General features: G+C 40.0%; 1 protein-coding gene across 1 annotated transcript in view; it reads right to left on the bottom strand.

Moving 5' to 3' along the window:
- The window catches only part of TMPRSS12 (transmembrane serine protease 12), a 39,396-nt gene extending 22,138 nt beyond the window's left edge, over positions 1 to 17,258 (bottom strand). Inside the window, exons 1-4 of the mRNA XM_078074172.1 lie at positions 17,248 to 17,258; positions 16,208 to 16,737; positions 15,358 to 15,553; positions 8,770 to 9,038 (exon numbers count right to left, since the gene is read on the bottom strand). Coding sequence (XP_077930298.1) covers positions 8,770 to 9,038; positions 15,358 to 15,553; positions 16,208 to 16,737; positions 17,248 to 17,258 — 1,006 coding nt within the window. The remainder of the gene's footprint in view (positions 1 to 8,769; positions 9,039 to 15,357; positions 15,554 to 16,207; positions 16,738 to 17,247) is intronic.
- Between the last annotated feature and the right edge of the window lie 7,451 nt (positions 17,259 to 24,709).

The raw sequence follows: 24,709 nt of genomic DNA, 5'->3' as shown, positions 1-24,709 counted from the left end.
ATTTTTTTTTAAATTTTGTAATTATTTTGGCAACTTTTTATTTAGATAAAATTTCAAAATTATAGAGAAGTAGCAGGAATAGTACAAGGAACTGTAATATACCTCTTACTCAAATTCAGCAGTTGTTGACTTTTGTCATACTTGCATTATCATTTGTACTCTGTGTGTATATAAATTTTTCTGAATCATTTGAGAGTGAATGGCAGACACTGTACTCCTATATCCTTAAATACTTTAGTGTATATTTCTTTTTTTTTTTTAAGATTTTATTTATATATTGACAGAGAGAGAGACAGTGAGAGAGGGAACACAAGCAGGGGGAGTGGGAGAGGGAGAAGCAGGCTTCCCGCGGAGCAGGGAGCCCGATGCGGGGCTCCATCCCAGGACCCCGGGACCACAACCTGAGCTGAAGGCAGACGCTTAACGACTGAGCCATCCAGGCACCCCATAGTGTATATTTCTTAAGAACAGGGACATTTTCTTACATAACCACAGTACATTTATCAAGATCAGAAAATTTAACACTGGTACAATACTATTAACCAATTCATGTTTAATCTCCAAGTATTATTGGATTTTCCAGTTATTGGTTATTAGTTTATAGTTTATTGGTTTCTGTTATTGGCTTATAGTTTAATTTCATTGTTTATAGTTTAAATCCTTTAAATTACTTTCTGTCTCTATGATTTGCCCATTCTGGACATTTCATCATATAAATGGGATCATGCAATAATGTGGGCTGTTAGGTAGAGCTTATTTCCCTTAGCATAATGTTGTAGCATGTATTAGTGCTTCATTCCTTTTAATGGCTAGATAAAATTCCATTGTATGAATATACCACATTTTGTTTATCCATTTATCAGTTGATGGATCTTTAGTTTTTTGTTTTTGCTATTTTGAATAACACTGCTATGAGCATTTGAGTACAGGTTTTTGTGTGGACGTGTGTTTTCATTTCTCTTGGGTATATACCTAGGAGTGGAATTTCTGAGTCATATGGTAACTATAGATTTAATTTTTGAGGAACTAACAAACTGTATTCCAAAACACCCATGCCATTTTATATTCCCACCAGCAATGCATAATGGTTCCAGTTTCTCCACATCCTTGTCAACACTTGTTCCTAACTTTTGATTATAGACATCCTTGTGGGTGTGACATCTGTTAACTTGGAAAGTTACATTTCCTAACCATTGATAGTGTATAAAAATGAAATAGATTTTGGTATTTTGGTTTTATATCTGGACATTTTATTAGACTCTCTTAATTCCAATGTATTATAGATTCTTTATTGTAAATAGTCACATCACCTGTGAATAATGAATATTTTGTTATTACCTAAGTCATATGTGTTTTTGCATCTTTTTCTAGTGTTACTGCACTAGAATTTAGTGCCAAGAATGTTTGGAGAGCGTATTGAGCCATTCTATAGCTCTCTCATTTTGGGGATTTTTCTGTCAAGTTTCTGACTGTCTTATCTAGGACTATAATCCCAGGCCAGTAGAGCTGTGGATTTTCCCCATTTGTCTCTTGCTGCTGAGTCCAATACTTTTATTGACAACTGCTAGCCTGGATTTTCAGCTGCTTTTCCAAATAGAGTTCACCTCCTCTGGCAACAAGGTTCTGTTCTTCACGGCCTTGCTAAAAGTACTGTACTGACTGATCTGAGAGAGGAGTTGGGAGCCCCTACAAGCAAGGAAGCTGCAGATTCCTCATTTTACCCAAATTTCTAGCTGTTTATGATAAATATTCCTCAATTTTTTGTGTACTTTGGCTGATTCCCAGGACCCTGAAATGATCGTTTTTGACAACTTTGTCAGTTTATATTTACTGGGGGAGAGGATTTGCCAGCTTCCCCATGGGCCGTCACAGCCAAAATGCCCATCCCTTTTGTAAATCAAGCATAATCAGAGTTCACAGTTTGTACATTACCTATCTTTGAACTTGGAGTTTTGCTTTATGGCCTCTAATAAGTGGTCAGTTTTTTTTTTAAGATTTATTTATTTGAGAGAGAGCGTGTGCTGTGCAAGTGGGGGGAGGGGCAGAAGGAGAGAGTCTCCAGCAGACTCCCTGCTGAGTGCGGAGCTTAACTTAGCCTTGATCTCATAACCCATGGGATTATGACCTGAGCTGAAAACCAGGAGTTGGACGCTTAACCAACTGAGCCACCCAGGTGCCCCAAGTGGTCAATTTTTATAAAGATTCCACCTGCACTTGAAAAGATAAAAGCCTCTAAATTTTTGAGTGTACTGATTTGGCTATTAAATCAAGCTAATTACGTTGTTCAAATATTCCAAATCTTTACTAAGTTTTTATCCATTTGATATGCTAACAATAAAAAGAGAATTGTATTAAATTCTCTACTATCATAGAGGAGTTAAAACATTTGCTGTACAATTCTATTTTTCCTTAATATTATCTGGGTCCTTTTTATCAGGCTCAGAAGTCTAGAACTGTTCTATCTTCTTGGTGAGTTGAACCTTTTCTAAATAAAAATGATCTTTTGCCTTAAAGTCTATTTTGTTTGCAATTTGCGTAGTGATACTAGCTTTCTTTTAATTTTAATTTACTTGATATATTTCTTTACTATTGTTTTACTTCAGTCCTTCCATATCCTTACATTTTAGGTATCCCTCTAGGTAAGCTGGATTTCCTACTCCCTAATGTGATTTTCTGTCTGTTAATTAGTGGTTTGGTTCATTAACCTTTATTGTGATTATGGATATATTTGGGCTTGTTTCTATGGTCTTATTTTATACTTTCTATTTTTCTCACTTTTCCTAAGCTTATTTCTCCTTTCTTGATTTTTTATTAAGATTTTGTCTTTATTTTCTTATTCCATATGTTTCTTATTCCAAGTTATATCCCCTATTTCTATTAATTTCTATTATTCAAATTTGACCATTCATGCTTAAATCTAATGTTAATCAGTATCTTAACACTTCTGAATAATACACAGACCTGAGATCACTTTAACTCTGATCACCGCTTTTCCCCCAATATTTAAGTATCTTTACTTAATTCCATGAATTATACACTATTTTATTGTATTCCAAGGTTTCCCAATCTCAGAACTATTGACATTGTAGGCCAGATAGTTCTTTGTTGCAGAGGGTGAGAGCACTACCCTGTGCATTGAAGGAAGATGAGCAGTATTCCTGGCTTCTGCCCACCCTGACATAAGGCTTGATCTCAGGGTTGTGAGCTGAAATCAAGAGTCAGACACTTATCCACTGAGCCACCCAGGCACCCCTGGTTCTCTTTTAAATCTGCCTGGTCATTCTAGGTAGTCTATTGCTTATTTCTAATTCTATTTTTTAATTTCTTCAAACAATTTACATATACTTATTTTGTATTCTATACCTAAAATATTACTATCTGAGATCCTTGGGGGATCTGTTGTTTTATTTCTGTTGATTTTCATTATTATGGTTTTTCTCCTAATGTGTTTGATTTTTTTTTTTTTTTTTACGATTTTATTTATTTATTTGACAGAGAGAAACACAGCGAGAGAGGGAACACAAGCAGGGGGAGTGGGAGAGGGAGAAGCAGGTTTCCTGTGGAGCAGGGAGCCCGATGCGGGGCTGGAGCCCGATGTGGGGCTTGATCCCGGAACGCTGGGATCATGACCTGAGCCAAAGGCAGGCGCTTAATGACTGAGCCACCAAGGTGCCCCTGTTTGGTGATCTTTGATTGTGCGCTGATATTTGGTTGATTTTAATCTGTGGGAATTCTAAGTATTTTCTGACTTGGTACTAATTTAGTCCATTGAGTTTATTTCAATTATTATATTTTTTATTAATTTTTTTTTAGAACACACACACCAGCTGAGGGGAAGGGGCAGAGGGAGAGACAGAATCTTAAGGAGGCTCCACACCCAGTGTGGACCCTGACACGGGGCTTGATCTCACAATCCTGAGATCATGACCTGAGCTGAAATTAAGAGTCAGACACTAAACTGACTGAGCCACCCAGATGTCCCTCAATTATTATATTTTTAAATTATTATCATTGGTTCTTTTTCATAGCTCCTTTTTATTCATATTTTTAAGCACATCTTTTATTTCTTGTAATAAACACCTTTTTATTTTTGATCCCAATATCTGAAATTTTTGCAGGTCTTATTTTGATGTCTATTGTTTCTGCTGACTCTTACTCATAATGCCTTATTTGCTTTGGTGTTTAGTGATTTTTAAAATTATAATCCAGGGCACCTGGGTGGCTCAGTTGGTTAAGCAACTGCCTTCGGCTCAGGTCATGATCCCACAGTCCCGGGATCAAGTCCTGCATCGGGCTCCCTGCTCAGCAGGGAGTCTGCCTCTCCCTCTGACCCTACCCCCTCTCTTGTGCTCTCTCTCACTCTCTCAAATAAATAAAATAAAATCTTTTAAAAAAATAAAATTATAATCCATTTTCATTGAAACTTTATCAGGTGAAATTCTTTTGAGGTGTTAGATGAAATTCAGTTTCTATACAAATGATGTGCATTTGATTCTCTCAGCCACCTAGAGACCTTAACAGTCTATGACCTATTTAAACTAAATCCTAAGTTTGAGTCTTTCTATTCAGAGCAATTTGGGGCAGCAAGTCCATATGAGTGGTATTTGTAATTATATGTTTTCTGGGAAAATTTCTACCTTTTCCCCCTTCAATTAAGTAGTTTTCCTAGAAATCCTGGGGGGGGTGGGGGTTGAGGATGCTTTAGTTATATCTTGTTCTTTTTAAAAAATAAACTTTATTTCAAAATAATTATAGTCACAGGAAGTTGCAAAGGTAGTAAGTACAGTGAGGTCTAGTGTACTCTTTATCCTGTTTCCTGCAATGGTAACATCTGTGTAATTGAAGTACAATATCAAAATCAAGAAACTGACACTGGTACAATGTGTGTTCGTGTAGTTCTGTGCCACTTTATTGTATGTGTACATTCTTATAATTACCTCCACAATTAAGATACGGAACTATTTCACCATGACAAAGATCTCCCTCAGGCTACCTAGCTTTTTTACATCTAGCAACCAGTAATTAGTTCTCCATCTCTATAATTTTGTCATTTTGAGAATGGTATATAAATGGAATCATACAGTAAGTGTCTTTTGAAAATGGCTTTTTTTTTCCACCCAGCATAATGCCATCTAAGTTGATACATGTATCAATAGCTAATTCCTGTTAACTGTTTAGTATCATTCCAGGTTAAGGATATACTACAGTTTGTTTAATCATTCACCTAATTAAGGACATTTAGTTTTTCCCAGTTTTTGGATACTATAAATAAAGCTTTTATGAACATTCGTGAACAGGTTTTTGTGTGGAAATATGTTTTCATTTCTCTAGGATAAATGCCCAGGAGTGCGATTGCTGGGTAATATTATAAATGTATGTACACGTGTGTGTTTTTAAGAAACTGTATCTCTGGGGGCGCCTGGGTGGCACAGTTGGTTAAGCGTCCAACTCTTGGTTTCAGCTCAGGTCATTATCTCAGGGTCCTGGGACTGAGCCCTGTGTCAGGCTCAGAGCTCAGCGCAAAGTCTGCTTGGGATTCTCTCTCTCTCCCCCTCTGCCCCACCCCCACTCGCGTGTGCGCAATCTCTCTCTAAAATAAATCGAAAGAAAGAAAGAGAGAAAAAGAAAAGGAAAGAGAAAGAAGGAAAGAAAGAAAGAAAAAGAAAGAAACTATCTCTGGTGTTTGGTACATACACATTTAGGATTGCTATGTCTCTTGTGGATTTACCTTTTTTTTAAGATTTTATTTATTTATTTGAGAGAGAGAACACAAGAGAGGGGAGGGTCAGAGGGAGAAGCAGACTCCCTGCTCAGCAGGGAGCCCGATGCGGGATTCGGTCCCAGGACTCCAGGATCATGACCTGAGCCAAAGGCAGTCGCTTAACCAACTGAGCCACCCAGGCGCCCTGGATTTACCTTTATATCATTGTTATGTTCCTCACTGTCCCTAATAGTTTTATTTGCTCTTAAATCTACTTTATCTGATATTAATGTAGCCATTCCTGCTTTCTTTTCTTTTTTTCTATTCCAGTTGTCTTTTGATGAATGTTGCCATGATATATTTTTCCCATCCTTTTATTTTCAACCTGCCTATATCATAGTTAAAGTGAACTATGTATAGATGAACTATATGGTGGGAGTATAGCTCTCTGGCTCCAGCTTTATGAGAATCTCCACCCACACACTTGAGCAGGCTTTGTTCTTCAACCCTCTCAAGGCCCATGAGACCACAGAAATTCATATGCAATGTTACCACTGGCAAATACCCTCAAGATAAAAGCCAACTTCAGTGCTTCAGTTACCTAAGTTCCCATCTTCACACTCAGTCCTTGACCTGTGTATTTTCTCTCTTAATAGTTTTCACTGGGGGGCGCCTGGGTGGCTCAGTCAGTTAAGCGTCTGCCTTCGGCTCAGGTCATGATCCCAGGGTCCTGGGATTGAGTCCTGCGTTGGGCTCCCTGCTCAGCGGGGAGCCTGCTTCTCTCTCTGCCTCCTGCTCCCCCTGCTTGTGCTCTCTCTGACAAATAAAAAAAAAATCTTTAAAAAAAATTTTAAAAAATAGTATTCACTGGGAAGGTTGGTGTGTGCATGTAATCTACCATGTTGCTGGAGAGCCAACTTAATCCTTAAAACAGCTCTCTGACAGGGGCACCTGGGTGGTTCAGCTGGTAAGCGTCTGCCTTCGGCTCAGGTCATGATCCCAGGGTCCTGGGATCGAGCCCCGCATTGGGCTCCCTGCTCAGCGGGGAGCCTGCTTCTCCCTCTCCCACTCCCCCTGCTTGTGTTCCCTCTCTCGCTGTGTCTCTCTCTGTCAAATAAATAAATAAAATCTTAAAAAAAAAAAAATAAACAGCTCTCTGACAGGTATTACTGCTCTCATCTTACAGATCATGAAAATGTATGACAGTGTGAAAGATGATACGATATAGTGGAAACATGAGTTTGAGGCAGGCCAACCTGGGATTGAATTTTTACCCCTCACTTAGCTGTGTAATTTAGGGCAGCTTACTTAACCTCTTTATTTTATTTATTTATTTATTTTTAAAGATTTTATTTACTTGTCAGAGCAAGGAGATTTTATTTACTTGCTGAGCAAGGAGCCTGATGCAGGACTTAATTCCAGGACCCTGGGATCATGACCTGAGCTGAAGGCAGATGCTTAACCAACTGAGCCACCTAGGTGTCCCTCACTTAACCTCTTTATATCTGTTTATTTATCCATGTCATAGTACTTCTCATAGTGTTACTGGGGGCATTAAATGAGAAATTCATTAAGGTGCTTAGTATTTTATTAAGTACCTAGCCCTGAATAAATGGAAGCTACTCTGATCATTGTTGTCCTAATTGTTGTTAAAGAGTCAATAACTTGGGGCGCCTGGGTGGCTCAGTCGTTAAGTGCAGTTAAGTACGTTGCAGGGCTGAGATTCAGGCTTAGGTCTGTGATTCTAAAGCCCATACTCTTTTCCCTACACATGTTGCTTTCTTAACTTGTTTAAACGGTATTCACAGAGGAAAAAAAAGTAATAATTCACAGATCTTTCATACATTTATCTGTATCATATCTAAATAATCTACACTTATTTAATTATTTTAAAAGTTGGTTTTTTAAAAATGTATGTATGTATGTATGTATGTAATCTCTACACCCAACGTGGGTCTCGAATTTCACAACTCCACGATCAAGAGTTGCATGCTCTTTGGACTGAGCCAGCCAGGTGCCCCTAATCTAAACATTTTTTTTTTTTCCAAAGATTTGTTCATCCATCCTAGAGAGAGGAGGGGGAGAGAGAGAGAGAGAGAGAATCCCAGTGGGGAGACTGATGCGGGGCTCCATCCCAGGATCCTGAGATCATGACCTGAACCAAAATCAAGAGTTGGATGCCCAATCAACTGAGCCACCCAGGCACCCCTCTACACATATTTAAATGGCTAATTTCTGTAAGGAATAGAAAAAAGAGTCTCAGCACTTGATCTCACTAGACTTTGATTCCATCAAGAACAGTTTGTACTTAATGCAGTACTTAGACATTCAGGCTGTAGAAATAAAGAAGACCTAGATTTGTGTTCTAGCTTCTTAACCTCTAAGATCCACAATTCCTGGTCTGTTAAATAGGAATAATGACATAAACTTCCTAGTAGGAATATTTTGAAGATAAGATAAAATAGTATATTTAGAAAAGGACCTAAAACATGGTGAATGCTCCCAAATGGTAACTATTTTTAGAACCAAAGGCAGAGACTATTTTCTACATTTATTTGTTGATAGTTCATAATAGTTCAACCAATCAATAATTAGTGCTCATTTGTACAACTAAAGAAAATATATGGCACTCAACCTGTTTGATATTAAACAGGGTATTAAATTAAAAGGACACTAAATTTGATTCCTTACAGCTAGAAGCTTATTATTTATGATAAGCAATCCTCTTACAGAGCTGGCTCTATCACCTATGAACCTCAGAAACTACAAAAACACTTAGAATCATCATTCTCTCTGAGAATGTTTAGAGGTTCAAGTATCTTAGCATGCATAACCAGAGAAAGTCTCTATTTCTGCTTTGGAAGATAATTTTCTCTTTCTTTCTTTCTTTTTTTGATAATTTTCTCTTTCCTACAAGGAAGAAAAAATACAAGAAAAAACATTTATTTTTCAATGGTTTGTAAAGACCTACTGCTCAAATTCATGATACAAAGAGATGAATATATAAAAGGGTTCACCCTCTCCAATAATCAGGAAAAATGTATAAATAAAATTCAGACTATAATTACCTCCTTCTTCTGTTCTTCCCCAGCCGCTTATAAAACACTTTGTGTTTTGGTCCAGTTTTTGGAAAACATCAAAAGGCAGACAAATAGGCTGAATATAGTCAGTATACCTCACTGCTTTTTTTAAATGAAATAGTGCAATATCATTTACATAAGTTTCCAAATTGAAGTCTGGATGGATAATGATTGCTTTAACTTTCATCTTCTTGGAGTGTGGATGATGCCCTTTTATACTATTAGTTCCAATCACAACTCTCCACATTAAAGGATCTCTGAAAGAGAATAAATGTTATTATAAACATGTTATTTAACTAAGTAAATATTCTTAATCTCCTAGTTTTTGTTTTTCTGTTAGATTAATAACAAAAATTTAATCCTACTTTCATGTACATGAAGTCACATCAAATAAAAACCAAAATATCATGATGAAGGAGAAAAAGATCAGTGGGACAGAGGGTCCAAAACCAGATTCGAGTACATGAGATTTTAATATATGATTAAGGTAGCACTTCTTACCAGTGGACAAAAGAATGAATGATTTAATAAATGGTATTGGGACACCTAGCTAACTAGTTTGAAAAGTGAAATAAAATTAAATCTCTGAAAAGCACTAAACAGTAAAATAAACTTGAAATTGATTAAATGTTAAATGTAAAAAAATTTTTATTATAAAATCTTTAAAGTCTTTACTTTTAAAGATACATAAAGTGATATGTCTGAGATTTGCTTCAAAATAATTGAAGGAAGGAGTTGGTCAGGATAAAGATGAAATAAGATCAGGCATGAGTTGATAATTTGAAGCTGGGTGATAGGCATATGGGAGTTCACTAAACTAGTCCCTTTACTTTTGTAAATTTTGAGGTTTTAGAATGAAGCATTTGGATATTAAATTAGCATGAGAATTATAAAAATTAAACCAGAAAGAAAATGTAGATGAATACATAGTGATGATAGCATTGATATAAAACAGGAAGCAACTAATGGGTCTTGACAATCTTAAAAAAAAAAAAAAAAGAAAGAACAAGTAAAAAACCAAACTAAAAAATCCTTTGTGGGTCAAAATCAACAATTAAAACCTTAAGCATTTAATAGTTGTTACATCTGGAATTGGATTGGGAAGGAGGACCTTTTATTTTATACATTGTTTACAAACGCTGAAATTCCTTTTCATTATTCAAATTGCCAAAGTTTATGAGTGTGTGTGTGTGTGTGTGTGTGTTTGATGATAATGCTCAGGACAAACAACAGTCACAAAAACAAAGGAACTCTTATTCATGTGGAAAGTATAAACAGATAGGTTCCTTGGCAGCGTGTATCAATAGTCTATAAAAGTTGCCTTGTATTTTTCTTAAAGATTTATTTATCTGAGAGAGAGTGAGCACGGGGGGAGGGGCAGAGGGCGAGGGAGAGAAAGAATCGCTAGCAAACTCCCTGCTGAGCACAGAGCCCAACTCGGGGCTCAATCCCAGGACCCTGAGATCATGACCCAAGCCAAAACCAAGAGTTGGACACTCAACCGACTGAGCCACCAAGGCACCCCAAGTTGCACTGTATTTTACTTTGCAATTCTACTTCCTAGAATTTCTCCTAAGGAAATACAAGACATTTAGCTATCTTAAAAGTGGATTAGGTGACCTCTAGAAAGTTTACCAAAAAATTTTAAAGCCCTAGTTCTATTTTGTATACAAAGAAATCACTGCTTTAAGTTACTTTGAAATAATGATCTTTCTTTTCTTTTCCAAACTTATTCAACTTATATTCCTTATTTACTTCAATTTATATCAGACCATAAGATTAAAAAACAGGCTATATACACTGAACACTGCAAAACATTGCTGAAATTAAAGAGGACATGAATAAATGGAAAGACATCCCATGTTCATGGATTGGAAGGGTTAATATTGTTAAGATGACAATACTACCCAAGGCGATCTACAGATTCAATGCAATCCCTATAAAAATCTCAATAATATTTTCTGAAGAAATAGAAAAACCCATCCTAAATTCATACAGAATGTCAAGGGACTCCAAATAGCCAAAATAATCTTGAAAAAGAAGAATGTAATTGGGGGACTCACATTTCCAGACTTCAAAACTACAGCAAAGTTACAGTAATCAAAATAGTGTAGTACTGGCAGATACACACACACCCCAATGGAACAGGATAGAGAAATACGACCTTGCATATGGGCTCAAGTGATTTTCAAAAAGTGTCAAGACAATTCAGTGGGGAAAGGACAGGCTTTTTCAACAAATTGTGCTGGCAAAATTGTATATGTACATGCAAAAGAATGAAGTTGAACATTTACACCATATGCAAAAATTAACTCAAAATAGGTAAAGGCCTAAATATAAACATAAAACAAGGGAAGCTGGGTGGCTCAGTAAGTTAAACATCTGCCTTTGGCTCAGGTCATGATCCCAGGGTCCTGGGATCAATTCCCGCACCAGGCTTCTTGCTAGGCAGGGAGTCTGCTTCTCCCTCTACCTGCCACTCCCCCTGCTTGCGTTCTCTCTCTCTCTCTCTCTGACAAATAAATAAATAAAATCTTTTTAAAAAAAAGTAAAAAACTCTTAGAGGAAAACACAGCAGAAAACCTTCATGATACTGGATTTGGCAATGATTTCTTGGATATGACACCAAAAACATAGGTAACCAACAATTAAATAAATAAATAAATAAATAAATAAATAAATAGGACTTCTTCAAAATTAAAAACTTTTGTGCATCAAATGACCTTATCAAAGAGAGTGAAAAGACAACCCACAGAATGAGAGAAAATATTTTCAGATTACATATTTGATAAGGGATTGATATCAAGAATATTAAAAGCATTCCTATATCTCAACAAAAATCCCAATTAAAAATGGGCAAAGGATTTGAATAATTATTTCTTCAGAGAAGATATGCAGATGGCCAATAAGCCCATGGAAAGATGCTTAACATCACTAGTCATTAGAGAATTGCAAATCAAAACCAGAGTGAGATACCACTTCACACTCATTAGAATAGTTATGATAGTGTAAGCGTAAGTAGTTTAAGTGTAAGTGTAATAGTGTTAAGTTTTTCTAATCAGTGTGGAGCACTGGGAGAAGAAACAAATTTAAGAGATACTGCACAGAGAGAGCTAATTCCCTGGGTAACGGAGCTGTTGGTGATGCCGTTATCTGAAAGAATAGAAAATGAACAGGATTAGAGGAAAGATTTTTGGATACGTTTTCCAACTTGTTGAGACTGTGACTCTAGTATAAATGTATAGTAGGGAGCTAGAAATATGACTCAGCTGGAGAGACTTGGGAGTTTCCAGCACATGGTGATTACTGAAATAGAAGTAGATGAGACATCTCTAGGAGAGAGTACAGATGATAAGGCAAGAGGATGGGAGTGGAAAATGTTGCCATTAGATGATGACAAAGACTCATCAAGGAAAAGGAGAAAATTAGAGGTGACTTAGAAATCAAGAAAAGCGATAGATAGCTTCAAGGAGAACAGTGGTCAACTTTGTCACATGTTATAAAGATCAAATAGGATGGGGACTGAGAAGAGGTCATTGGATTTGGCATGGAGGTGGATTTTTAATAGTGTGTTCTGAGCACTGAAATCAGACTGCAATTGGCATTTTATAAGTCAATGCAGATGAAGCAAAAGGGAGTTTCCCAAAAGGAAGGGAAGAAAGGAAACGGTAGGGTTCGTTGAAAGGTTGTAGGGAAGAAACCAGAGAGAAGATTGAAAAATACTAGAGACAATGAGGTACAATACAACAGCATATGTTGAAGAACCAGGTTTAGATCAGGGGGCTGCTATTTAACAGCAGTGTGATCTTGGGCAAGTTACCAAATCTCCCTCATCTCTGGATTCCTCAAGTGTAAAACAGAGATAATAATAGCTATCTCGGAGAGTTACTGGGAGAGTTTTTGTTTTGTTTTTTAGGGATTTTATTTATTTGAGAGAGAGTGGAGGTGGAGGGGCGGAAGGAGAAGGAGAAATAGATTTACTGCTGAGCAGTGAGCCCGAAGTGGGGCTCGATCCCAGGACCCTGGGAATCATGACCAGAGCTGAAGGCAGATGCTTAACCGACTGAGCCACCCAAGCACCGCAGGGCTTTTTTTTTTTTTTTTTTTTAACACAGAATTATATGTAATGTCCTTAGTACCTAATCTCAGAGCAAGTCTTTGATAAATGGTTGTTCTAAGAAGGAAAAAGGGATAGTTGATGGTGCAAGGTTTAAGAAATGAGGGGGACTGGAACAGAATATGGCAAAGTTAGTCCTCTGACAGGATGCTCCTGAAAAGTAGAGAATATGCCTCAGTACTGTCTACTGCTTCAGCACCTAGACCAGTCCCTAGCATATAACATACATTCAGTAAATGTTGAGTAAAGGAGTAAAACATTAATAAGATTTAGTCTTGAGAAATGTTAAGTGGAATATGACATTATCTTCAAATGCTTGGAAGAGGAATTGGGTTACATATAAATATGGCTTGAGAGCAGATAAAAAAAAAACCAAGACACTTATTTCAACATAAGAAAAGCTTCCTAAGCATTAAAGCTGTCTGAAAATGAAATGATATTCTTCCCAAGGTAGCAGTCCATCATCACAAGAGATGTTTCAAGTAGAGAGCCATATGGTATAGTTGTAGTTATATGTGTGGGTTTTCATTCTGGCAAACCTGGATTTGATCCCTGATTTTGTTGCTCTCCAGCCATGAGCAAGGTACATAAGAATGCTTAAGTCTGGGACACCTGGGTGGCTCAGTTGGTTAAGCGTCCGCCTTTGGCTCAGGTCATGATCCCAGGGTCCTGGGATTGAGTCCTGCACCAGGCTCCTTGCTCAGTGGGCAGTCTATTTATACCTCTGTGCTCTCTTTCTCAAATAAATAAAATCTTAAAATAAAATAAAGATAGCATGTTAAGGGTGCCTGGCTGGCTCAGTCAGTGGAGCGTGGGACTCTTGATCCTGGGGTCATGAGTTCAAGTCTCATGTTGGTATGGATTCTACCTAAAAAAATAAAATAATAAAATAAAAAACAGCATGCTATACAAGCGTTGTAAAACACCCCTGAAAGAACAGAATTGATCCTAAATCTGAAACTTTTCTTCTAGATCTCTTTCTATACCCTTGGTTTATACCTTAGTATCTTATTATTTTTCTACCTCTATTCCTCAGAAGGTCAGTTTATGGTTGAAAAATGTATACAGGGGTGCTTGGCTTGCACAGTTGGTAGAGCATGAGGCTCTTGGTCTCAGGGTCATGAGTTCAAGCCCCATGTTGGGTGAAGAGCTTACTTTCAAAAATGTAGTATACAGACTAAAACCTTATGTACTCCATCAGGTCAGTTGCCCTCAATTGAATTTTTTTTTTAAAGATTTTATTTATTTATTTGACAGAGAGACAGCGAGAGAGGGAACACAAGCAGGGGGAATGGGAGAGGGAGAAGCAGGCTTCCTGCTGAGCAGGAAGCCCAATGTGGGACTCGATCCCAGGACTCTGGGATCATGACCTGAGCCGAAGGCAGACACTTAACAACTGAGCCACCCAGGCACCCACCCTCAATTGAATATTTAAGTTGTTAGTTCCTCTTAAAGACTTTTCATTCTTCTCTAAGAGAGCTGTTCTCTTAAAAATTAAAGACAGGTACCATGGTTTCCCAAAGGATTTTTCTTAGAACTTCATATTAAATGATTAGGAGGGTCATAAAGTTCTATTCTGACTGTGGTAAATCCTATTTCTCTAAGACTGACATCATCCACAGAATCAGTAAACATTTATTATGTCTTTTATTAAGTAGGCCAAGTCCTATATTAGTCCAAGGAATACAAAATAAAACATGTAGCCCTTGTTTTTCAAAACTAATGATCCAGGGGTGCCTGGGTGGCTCAGTGAGTTAAGCGTCTGCCTTTAGCTCAGGTCATGATCTTGGGATCTTGGGGTCCTGGGATCAAGCCCTGCATCCCTCTCTCTGCTCAGCAGGGAGTCTGCCTGCCTCTCCCTCTGCCCCTCCCCTCACTCATGCTCTCTCTCTCTCAAATAAATAAATAAATTCTTTAAAAAAAAGCACTCATGATCCAATGGTGAGAAAGAAAAACACATGGTTACAATATAATTTTAAAAGCTAAAGAAATCGTCATTATTTAAAACAGTCTGACAAATTCCAACCCAAAGGCCAAATCTGACCTGTCTCCTATTTTTGTATAGCCCATGAGCAAAAAAAAAAAAAGTTTTTTATACTCTTAGATGGCTGGGAAAAAAAAAAAAAACCCAAAAAATATTTTGTTCAAATTTCTGTGTTCATGAAGTTTTATTGGATCACAGCGCACTTATTCAATTGTATTGTCTATGGCCACTTTGGTTCTATAGTGGCAGGGTTGAGTTGTTGTGACAGAGTCCTTAACATTTTTACTGTCTTTACAGAAAGTATGTCGACCTCTGATTTACAGGATTCATTTCAACAAACAGTGTGCTAGTGTAAAGCATTATGGTTACTTGTAAAGACACAGCTTAACTGAACATGGCTGAAATTAAATGGTCCTCTACTACTTCAAAATATCCCCCAAGAGAATAAAATAGGAGTTGTGTTCTGAATACATACCTAGTGTCCTTAGTGCAGTGGGCAGCTGTGAGGACCCACTTATTTTTCACTAAGCTTCCCCCACATATATGAGCCAGAATTTTGCCTGATTGAATCTGCAGGCTAACTACCCATGGCCATGCGCCAGTTTGAGCTGTTGTGCCGCCTATTATCCGAGACCCTTCCAATGCATCTGCAAGTGGTGCTCTCCCACAATCTAAAAATAAAAATCATATATTATTTGTACTGAACATCTAATGATATGTATTCCTAATCTTAACATACTAATATAATCGTTTAGATTCCTATTTAAAAAACAGATAAAGCAATCTGTATACCTAAGGCATGCCCATATTTTGAAAAAAAAATCTTAAAGGAGAGTTAAGACAAACATGCCTTAAATGATCACTACAAATAGAAAGGCATTAAATCAACACAGTTCGTTAATTTTAAAACTCTATTCCCCCAAAATATAAAAATGAGGTAAGTTTCTCTGACCAGGTATCACGTTGTTGCCTGTGCAAAATGGCAATTAAAAAGCCTGGGACTGGTGAATCAAAGGCTACAAGTTCTAATAGTCGCCATTTGACTTGCTGGGTGAATTTTTCTCAAGTGTAGTAGGACAAGGTCACCTACGAGCCTTTTCAACTCTGAATTCCACTGAATTATTAATCTTTAAAATGGGAATGACAAACCTCCATGTTTTGAGCATACAGGGCTGCGCTCCACAAGCGTATGGCATTTTTGCTACAAGGACTACGACACCGTCATAATTAATCGGACTGCGTAGGTCTGTACATTTTAAAGGCAGTTGGGACAGCAGAAAAGGAGGGACCCAAATTCAAACACTACAGAAGTGGGGAGCACGCACGGGAGGCTGCTGAAAGAGGAGTGAATGGATACTGCCCTCTGCGGCCTCCGCTCCCTCCTCCAGGGCCTGGAGCGCCTTCCGCCTCGCTTGCCCAGCCCCCCGCCACCCCGGTGCACCGGCCTGCTCCCGCCAGGAGCTGCGCCCAGTCCTTCCGGAAAGTGAGTCGAGTCCGGAGTCCGGGAGAGCGCTCCCCACGACCAGCAGCGCGGCGCTCAGGAGCCGCAGCCCCATTTGGGAACCCCTGCTGGGCAAGATGGCGGCAGGCATGGGCCGGCGGCCGGGGCCGCGGGGCGCCGCCCAGGAGACGACGTGTGCGGGCGCGCGTGCGGCGCGCGAGGGCCAAGCTCGCGGAGGAAGCCGGGGGCGCGGGGGGGGAAGCCGGGGGGGCTGGCCCAGTTGCCCGGATGCGTGTGGCCTGTGGGCGGTATCCTCGGCGGCGGCCACTCGGCGGGTGCGCGTGAGGAGTCGTGCGCCCGGCCGGCGTCAGGGTGCTCGTTCCCGGGCCGGAGCCGCAGGCCCGTACAGTGCAGCTGGGCGTTTGTGCGGGGCGGGGATGCAGAGCCGCTGGGCCCTGCTAGCTCAGACTTGTAGGGCCTGGAAGGCTTCCAGAAGTCAGGGCATCTAAACCGAGGCACCTAAGCTGGGGAGGGGAGACAGAAAGCAGAAGACAAAGCAAGTGCAGAGGTTGGGATGTGAGATGAGATAGGCGCCCAGGAGCCCAGATTCTGTGATAGAGATCCATCTCGTTATTGTTTTGTAGTAGTTTGTCTTCAGCCCGTCACCTCAGGGTGAGCTGATAAAATCAAATTGAAGGACCTGCAAAGTTAAGGACAAAAGCTGACTGATGGTAACTGCATGCGCTCTAGCTCTTTTGCTCTCTTTTTCTCCCCCTTCAGTCCCTAGCCTGAGAGATGAATTATTCCTGGCCCCTCTCAGAACCCCTGAGATGCCCTTTGACATTCCAAACACTGTGGGGAGAGGACAAGGATAAGTGGCTCCAGTTAATTGATCTATTGAACAAGTAGGTATTAACCTCACACTATGCACCCATGCTGAGATAAATACCACATCACAGGAGGGGTGTTAAGACCTGGCCCTCTTGAGGCACCTGGGTGGTTCAATGGGTTAGGCATCCAACTCATTTTCTGCCCAGGTCATGATCTCAGGGTTGTGAGATGGAGCCCCGCTTTGGGCTCTGGGCAGGGAGTAGAGCCTGCTTAAGATTCTCTCCCTCAGGGGCGCCTGGGTGGCTCAGTCGTTGAGCGTCTGCTTTGGGCTCAGGTATGATCCCAGGGTCCTGGGATGGAGTCTTGCATCCGGCTCCCTGCTTGGCAGGAAGCCTGCTTCTCCCTCTCCCACTCTCCCTGCTTGTGTTCCCTCTCTCGCCGTGTCTCTCTCTGTCAAACAAATAAATAAAATCTTCAAAAAAAAGAAAAAAAAAGGATTCTCTCCCTCATCCTCTGCCCCAACCCCCCCCCCCCCAAAAAAAAAGAGAGAGAGAAAGAGAGACCTGGCCCTCTAACCCAGGGAACATTATAACTTGGCTAGCAGAGAAAATTACTTGGGGAACAAAGAAATAAACCATGACACCTAAACCTAATACAAATTCAGACACAAGGGATTGGTGTGGGCTGTGGCAGTCTGGGAAGTTTCCCCCAAGGAGGGGGTTGTGAGCTGTGCCTAGACTGAGGGGGAAGATCAAGAAGAGGAAGGAGATGTAGTGAAGACCAGCCAGGCTAAAGGTGCAGCATAAACAAAGGCATGGATATTTATCCGTTTCTCCAGAGAAACAGAACCAATAGGCTACGTAGAGATATATAAGATACTTACTATGGAAACTGGCTCATGCAATTAAGGAGGCTGAGAAGTCCCACGATATGCCATCTGCAACCCGAAGAACTTGGAAAACCAGTAGTTTCAGTCAGTCCCAATCGGAAGTGCTGAGAACCAGGAGCTCTGATGTGGGAAGACAGGAGAGATGGACGTTCCACATCAAGGTGAAAGGGAGAATTTACCCATCCTCTGTCTTACTGTTCTATCTGGGCCCTCAGTGGACTGTATTGAATAACATGTGTATACAGTGGTGAGGGCAGATCTTCTTTCCCTCCGTCTTTGGATTTAATGCTAATCTCTGAACAGAAACACTCTTACAGACACACCCAGAAATAAAATTTTACCAGCTATCTGGGCATACTTTAGTCAAGCTGATACATAAAATTAACCCTCACAGTAATAGTAATGTAGTGTGTGTGTATAATCTTACTATTGTTTTTACTGTTTTCTACTATAGAGACAAAAGAGAGAAGCCATGCCTTAAAATTTTCCATCAGGGGGCACCTGGGTGGCTCAGTCGTTAAGCGTCTGCCTTCGGCTCAGGTCATGATCCCAGGGTCCTGGGATCGAGCCCCGCATCGGGCTCCCTGCTCGGTGGGAGGCCTGCTTCTCCCTCTCCCACTCCCCCTGCTTGTACTGTCTCTCTCTCTGTCAAATAAATAAATAAAATCTTTAAAAAAAAAAAAAATTTTCCATCAGGATATGTAAGAGAAAAAATTAAGTTAAAGGCGTCTTCCTGGTTTTGTATTTGATTTGATTCTGTTTTGAGTCCAGAATCAACTATGTGTGCCCTTCTTCCCTTTAGCAGAGTCATTTAATATGGTTTTTAGATATGCAGGAGTAAGCCTTGAACCTGCTTCCTACTTAGGGGTAAGGGCATTTACTGCTCAGTGTAACTGAAGAGAAATTTTTCAGTGTGCAAAGGAAGCTGGGGAAGAGGGAGGAGAGAAGCAGGCAGCCCAACAACATGGCAGAAGGCCAGGCCTGAGCCAGAAAGAGATCTATGAGAGTTTCACAGGGTTAGGTTGACCCAGGCTTTTTAAGAACAGTGATGTCTAATGTTTGGTTTTAAATTGTTTTATCGTTGCTATCCTGAGCTGTGCTGAAGGTTGCTTCTGTTAACCCCACATCCTCGGGGACAAGGGAACAGTGTGGGCTGTGGTAGTCTAGGCGGTTGGTCACATGATGGGGAATTAAAGCAGGGGTCGGCAACAGGACAGCTGCCGTGCTCATATCATCTCTCAGAGGTCATCATGGTTGACAGCATTAAATCAAAGGAGGCTATTAATTGGGGCTTACAGGTGGTAACACATGGTAAAGGGAGCAGATCAGGGCAGGGCTGTGCAGAAATCAGTGGGTGAGAGGTAGGCGGTAGTGGAGGGAACAAGTTGCAGCTTGGACTGACCCATGGGCAGACAACAAACAGATTTCTGTTCCCCAGATACGTTAGTGGAAGGTGATACTTGAAAGGGGAGAAATACAGTTGGGGTGTGATTCTCTGCGGGGGCGATGATCACATGATCAGATTGGGAATGGATGTGAAAGCAGGTCAAATGACAGGTCTTACTGGGACAGATAACAGAGATTTAACAAATTTCTTTGACATATTCTGATCAAAGACAGGTGCATGTAGCCAAGTCATGAAAGGGCATTGAAAAATGCAGTGGACCAGTAACTGCAGAGGTCCTGTGCCTGGATTTCCTCTGCATTTTCTAGATCTTCACTCTTCTCTCCTGTATTATCACTTCCTTTCTTTGTGGGATGGCTCCCATCAGTGGACGAATATCCTCGGGGGGGGGGGGGTAGGCAGCTTCCCAAATTACCTCCAATTAGCCCTCTCCTGGTAGTCACACCCTCATTACACCCCCACTCCCCACTGCCATTAATGTTAGCTGGATTTAGTGACGTTTCTAGCAAATAGAAAGTTGCAGAGGTGATGGGCTATCCCTTCCAAGATTAGGTTATAAAAAGACTGTGACTTGTTTTTGATGTTCTCTCTATCTCTCTTGCTCAGAAGGAAGCTGGCTGCCTTGCTGTGAGTTGCTCTATGGAGTGGCCTCCAGCAGTAGCCAGTGAGGGACTGAGTCCTCTATCTTACTGCCCAAGAAGAACCCAATCATAGCACACCACATGAGTGGGATGGAAAGCAGATCTCCCCCTGGTCAGACCTTCAGATGAGACCACAGTTCTGGCTAACACCATAATTTCAACCTCATGAGAGACTATAAGCCAGAGGCACCCCACTAAGCCACACTCAAGTTTCTCACTCCCACAGAAACTGTGAGCTAATTTCCTAACTCATTTTATGAGGCTAGCATTACCCTAAGACCAAAACCATACAAAGATATCATAAGAAAACTACAGACCAATGTTTCTCATGAACAAATGCAAAGATTCTCAATATATTAGCAAATCAAATCCAACAGTGTATAAAAAGAATTGTACACCATGACCAAGTGGCATTTATCCCAAGTATGTAAGACTGGTTCAATATATTTTTTTATTTTATTTTATTTTATTTATTTTTGAGAGAGAGAGGGAGGGGCAGAGGGAGAAGGAGAGAGAATCTTAAGCAGACTCCATGCTGGGGTCTGGGGCCTGGGGTTGGCTCTGTGTGTGGGGGGGCGGGTGACAGCGTTGACTAGGTCTGGAGTTGTGCTCCATTTGGGGCACACCTGAGGTAGTCCTAGAAATCTTTTTTCAAGTAAATAAATAAAGATTATTTATTTATTTATTTGAAAGAGAATGAGAGAGAGATAGAGCACATGGTGGGGGGGGAGGGTCGGAGGGAGAAGCAGACTCCCTGCTGAGCAGGGAGCCCGATGCGGGACTCGATCCCGGGACTCCAGGATCATGACCTGAGCCGAAGGCAGTCGCTTAACCAACTGAGCCAACCAGGCGCCCCTAGTCCTAGAAATCTTTTTAATAAAAATATTTTATTATGAATAATTTAATAACAACAATGTAAATATCCACATATCCACCACCTCATTCACTATTTTTGTTTTATTGAATATTTAACCCATGTAAAAGAATATAGTATAGTTTATTTATTTTTGGTGGGCAGCAAAGCAAGGTTTATTGAGTGATAGCACAAAGCTCCCAAGGAGGGAGGGGACCCGAGGGGGTTGCCCCAGTGTATTTACAGTTTAAAGAATAACAATACAAGGATACCCACTTAAGAAAAAGAACATTATTGTTACTTTTGAAATCCCCTGTGTACCCCTCCCTGATTCTCTCCCTTTCTCTTTCCTTTAGAAGTAACCGATATTCTAAATTTTGTATTTATTATTCCATTGATTTTCTCTATAAACCTAGGTGTACAGTATGGTGGCCACTAGCCACAGGTGACAATTTTTTTTTTTAAAGATTTTATTTATTTATTTGACAGCGAGAGAGGGAACACAAGCAGGGGGAGTGGGAGAGGGAGAAGCCGGCTTCCCGCTGAGCAGGGAGCCCGACGCGGGGCTCAATCCCGGGACCCTGGGATCACGACCTGAGCTGAAGGCAGACACTTACCGACCGAACCCCCCAGGCCCATGTCAGCCATATCTTAAGTGCTTCATCGCCACATATGGCTAGTGGTTACCATACTGGACAGCACAGTTATAGAATATTTGCATCACTGCAGAGAGTTCCATTGGATAGCTCTGTTCTATACAATATATTGTTTAATTTTGCATGTTTTTTTTAACTCAAGTTGAATCATACAGTGAGTTTTCTTTTGTAGCTAGCTTTGTTTCTCAGTATTAGGTTCTTGACTTTCATTCATGTGGTTATCTATGGCTGTAATTCATTTATTTTACCATATACATACTGTGAATATGACACAATGTATTTATCTACTTTGGAATCTATTATTGATGGACATTTGAATTGTTTCCAGATTTTTGCTGTTACAGCTAATACTGTTGTGCATATGAGCATGAGTTTCTCTGGAAGGTATACTAGGTTGAGATAGCTGAGTCATAGAGAATACACACCATCACCTTCTCTAAATAACATCAAACTGTTTTCCAAAATGTTGTAACAATATATTCTCCAACTAGTAACCTATAAATGTTCCCATTGTTCAGATTATCATCAACTCTAATTTTTTACAAATCTTGTGGATATGAATTAGGAACTCATGGTTTCAATCTGCATTTTTCCTGATTTTGAATGAGTTTGAGTATTGGAATATTTTTTCAGATACTTAGGGGCCATTCATTGATTATTGCACATTAAGTGCCTATTTAGGTCTTTTATTTCTTTATCTTTGTCTTACTGATTTCATTAACCTGCAGCCTCTGATCTTTTTACCATCTCCATCGTTTGCCTTTTCCAGAATGTGATATGATTGGACTCATACAGTAGGTAGCCTTTTCAGATGGGCTTCTCTCACTTAGAAATATGCATTTAACATTCCTTCATGTCTTTTCATGGCTTGATAGCTCATTTTTTTTCAGTGCTGAATAATATTCCATTGTCTGGATGCACCACGGTTTATCCATTCACCTACTAAAGGACATCTTGGTTGCTTCCATGCAATTTAGCAATTCATGATTTGGCAATTATGCACTCTTTTTTTTTTTTTTTTAATAGGTTCCACACCCAGCGTGGAGCCCAATGCAGGGCTCAATTTCACAACCCTGAAATCATGACCTGAGCTGAGATCATGACCTGAGCTGAGCTAAGAGTCAGATGCTTAACCCACTGAGCCATCCAGGCATGCACATAATTTGGCAATTATGAATAAAGCTGCTCTAAACATCCATATGCAGGTTTTTGTGTGAACATAAGTTTTCAACTCCTTTATGTAAATACTAAGGAGTGCAATTGCTTGATCATATGATAAGAGTTTGGTTAATTTTGTAAGAAGCTGCCAAACTGTCTTCCAAAGTGGCTGTCCTGATTTGTATTCCCACCCACAATGAATGGAGTTGCTCCCCATCCCTGTTAGCATTTGGTGTTATCAGTGTTCTGGATTTGGACCGTTCTTTTCTTTTTTTTTTTTTAAGAGAGGGAATGGGGGCAGGGGAAGGAGGGGCAGAGGGAGAGAGAGAATCTTAAGCAGGCTCCATGCTGAGCACAGAGCCCAATGTGGGGCTTGATCTCACGACCCTGAGGTCATGACCCAAGCTGAAATCAAGAGTCAGACGCTTAACCAACTGAGCCACCCAGGCACCCCTGGATTTGGGCCATTCTTTTTCCTTTTTTTTTTTTGAAGATTTTATTTATTTATTTGACAGAGAGACAGCAAGAGAGGGAACACAAGCAGGGGGAGTGGGAGAGGGAGAAGCAGGCTTCCCGCTGAGCAAGGACCCCGATGCGAGACTCGATCCCAGCACCCTGGGATCATGACCTGAGCCAAAGGCAGACGCTTAACCAACTGAGCCACCCAGGCGCCCCGATTTGGGCCATTCTAATAGGTATCTAATGGTATCTTGTTTTAATTTGCATTTCCCTGATCACATAGTATGTGAAACATCTTTTCGTATGTTTATCTGCCATCTATATATCTGCTTTGATCACATTAAGGTCCATTAAGGTCTTCAACCTATTTATTTATTTATTTATTTATTTATTTATTTATTTATTTCAGTCGAGTTTTAAGATTTCTTGTATTTGGATAACAGTCCTTTCTCAGATATGACTCTTGCAAATACAGCTGACCCCAGAACTTTGCAGGGGTTAAGAGTGCTGATCCCCTACACAGTCAAAAGTCTGCATATAACTTTTGACTCCCCCAAAATTTACTAATAGACTGCTGTTGACCAGAAGCCTTACTGATAACATAAACAGTTGATTAATACATATTTTATATGTTATAAGTTTCATATACTATATTCTTACAATAAAGTAAGCAAAAGAAAATCTTATTAAGGAAATCATAAGGAAGAGATAATACTTTTATAGTGCTGTACTGTATTTATGGATACTGTGAGTTTACAACATCTGTTTACAAGATGAATCATCTGTCACTACCTACGTCAATATTGCCTTTGTATATGATACAGAACACTGTAGATATTACACATACAGCTAACACTAGACATCAAAAGTGAAAATATAATGTGAAGAATTCATACTTATTTATAGGTATAATGATTCACACATTAATAACAAAGAAGCAGCAGTGTGATTGCTTTATGGTAGCCTTGTGTATACACCAATGAATTAATCATTATAAAAATTTTATGACATACAGTATCTCAGTAATATAATACAGGATTGGAAACATTGTCACATTTTTAAAAACCACTTACCTGTGATGATAGGCCGATGTGAAGTTTCTCCAATTACAAGAGAGAGGTGTGCTGTACAAGAACGTCATTCTCTGAAAGCAGTTATCGGGGTGCCTGGGTGGCTCAGTCGTTAAGTGTCTGCCTTCGGCTCAGGTCATGATCCCAGGGTCCTGGGATCGAGCCCCACATCGGGCTCCCTGCTCGGAAGGGGGCCTGCTTCTCCCTCTCCCTCTGCCTGCCGCTCCCCCTGCTTGTGCTCTCTCTCTCTCTCTCATAAAAAAAACAAAAACAAAAACAAAACTGTGAAGAGAAGGCAATACACCTTAAAAAAAAAAAAAGCAAAGTTATAAAATGGTAACACATTATTAATTTTAAATATGCCTGCGTAAGGAGAGGCTCTCCACCTCCATACAAGGCTTGCACATGATGAGCTACAGGATGG

Source organism: Halichoerus grypus, chromosome 6 (genome assembly GCF_964656455.1).
Source record: "Halichoerus grypus chromosome 6, mHalGry1.hap1.1, whole genome shotgun sequence".
Taxonomy (NCBI): Eukaryota; Metazoa; Chordata; class Mammalia; order Carnivora; family Phocidae; genus Halichoerus; species Halichoerus grypus.
The sequence above is the reverse complement of the archived record's forward strand: the minus strand, read 5'-3'. Positions and strand labels throughout refer to the sequence as shown.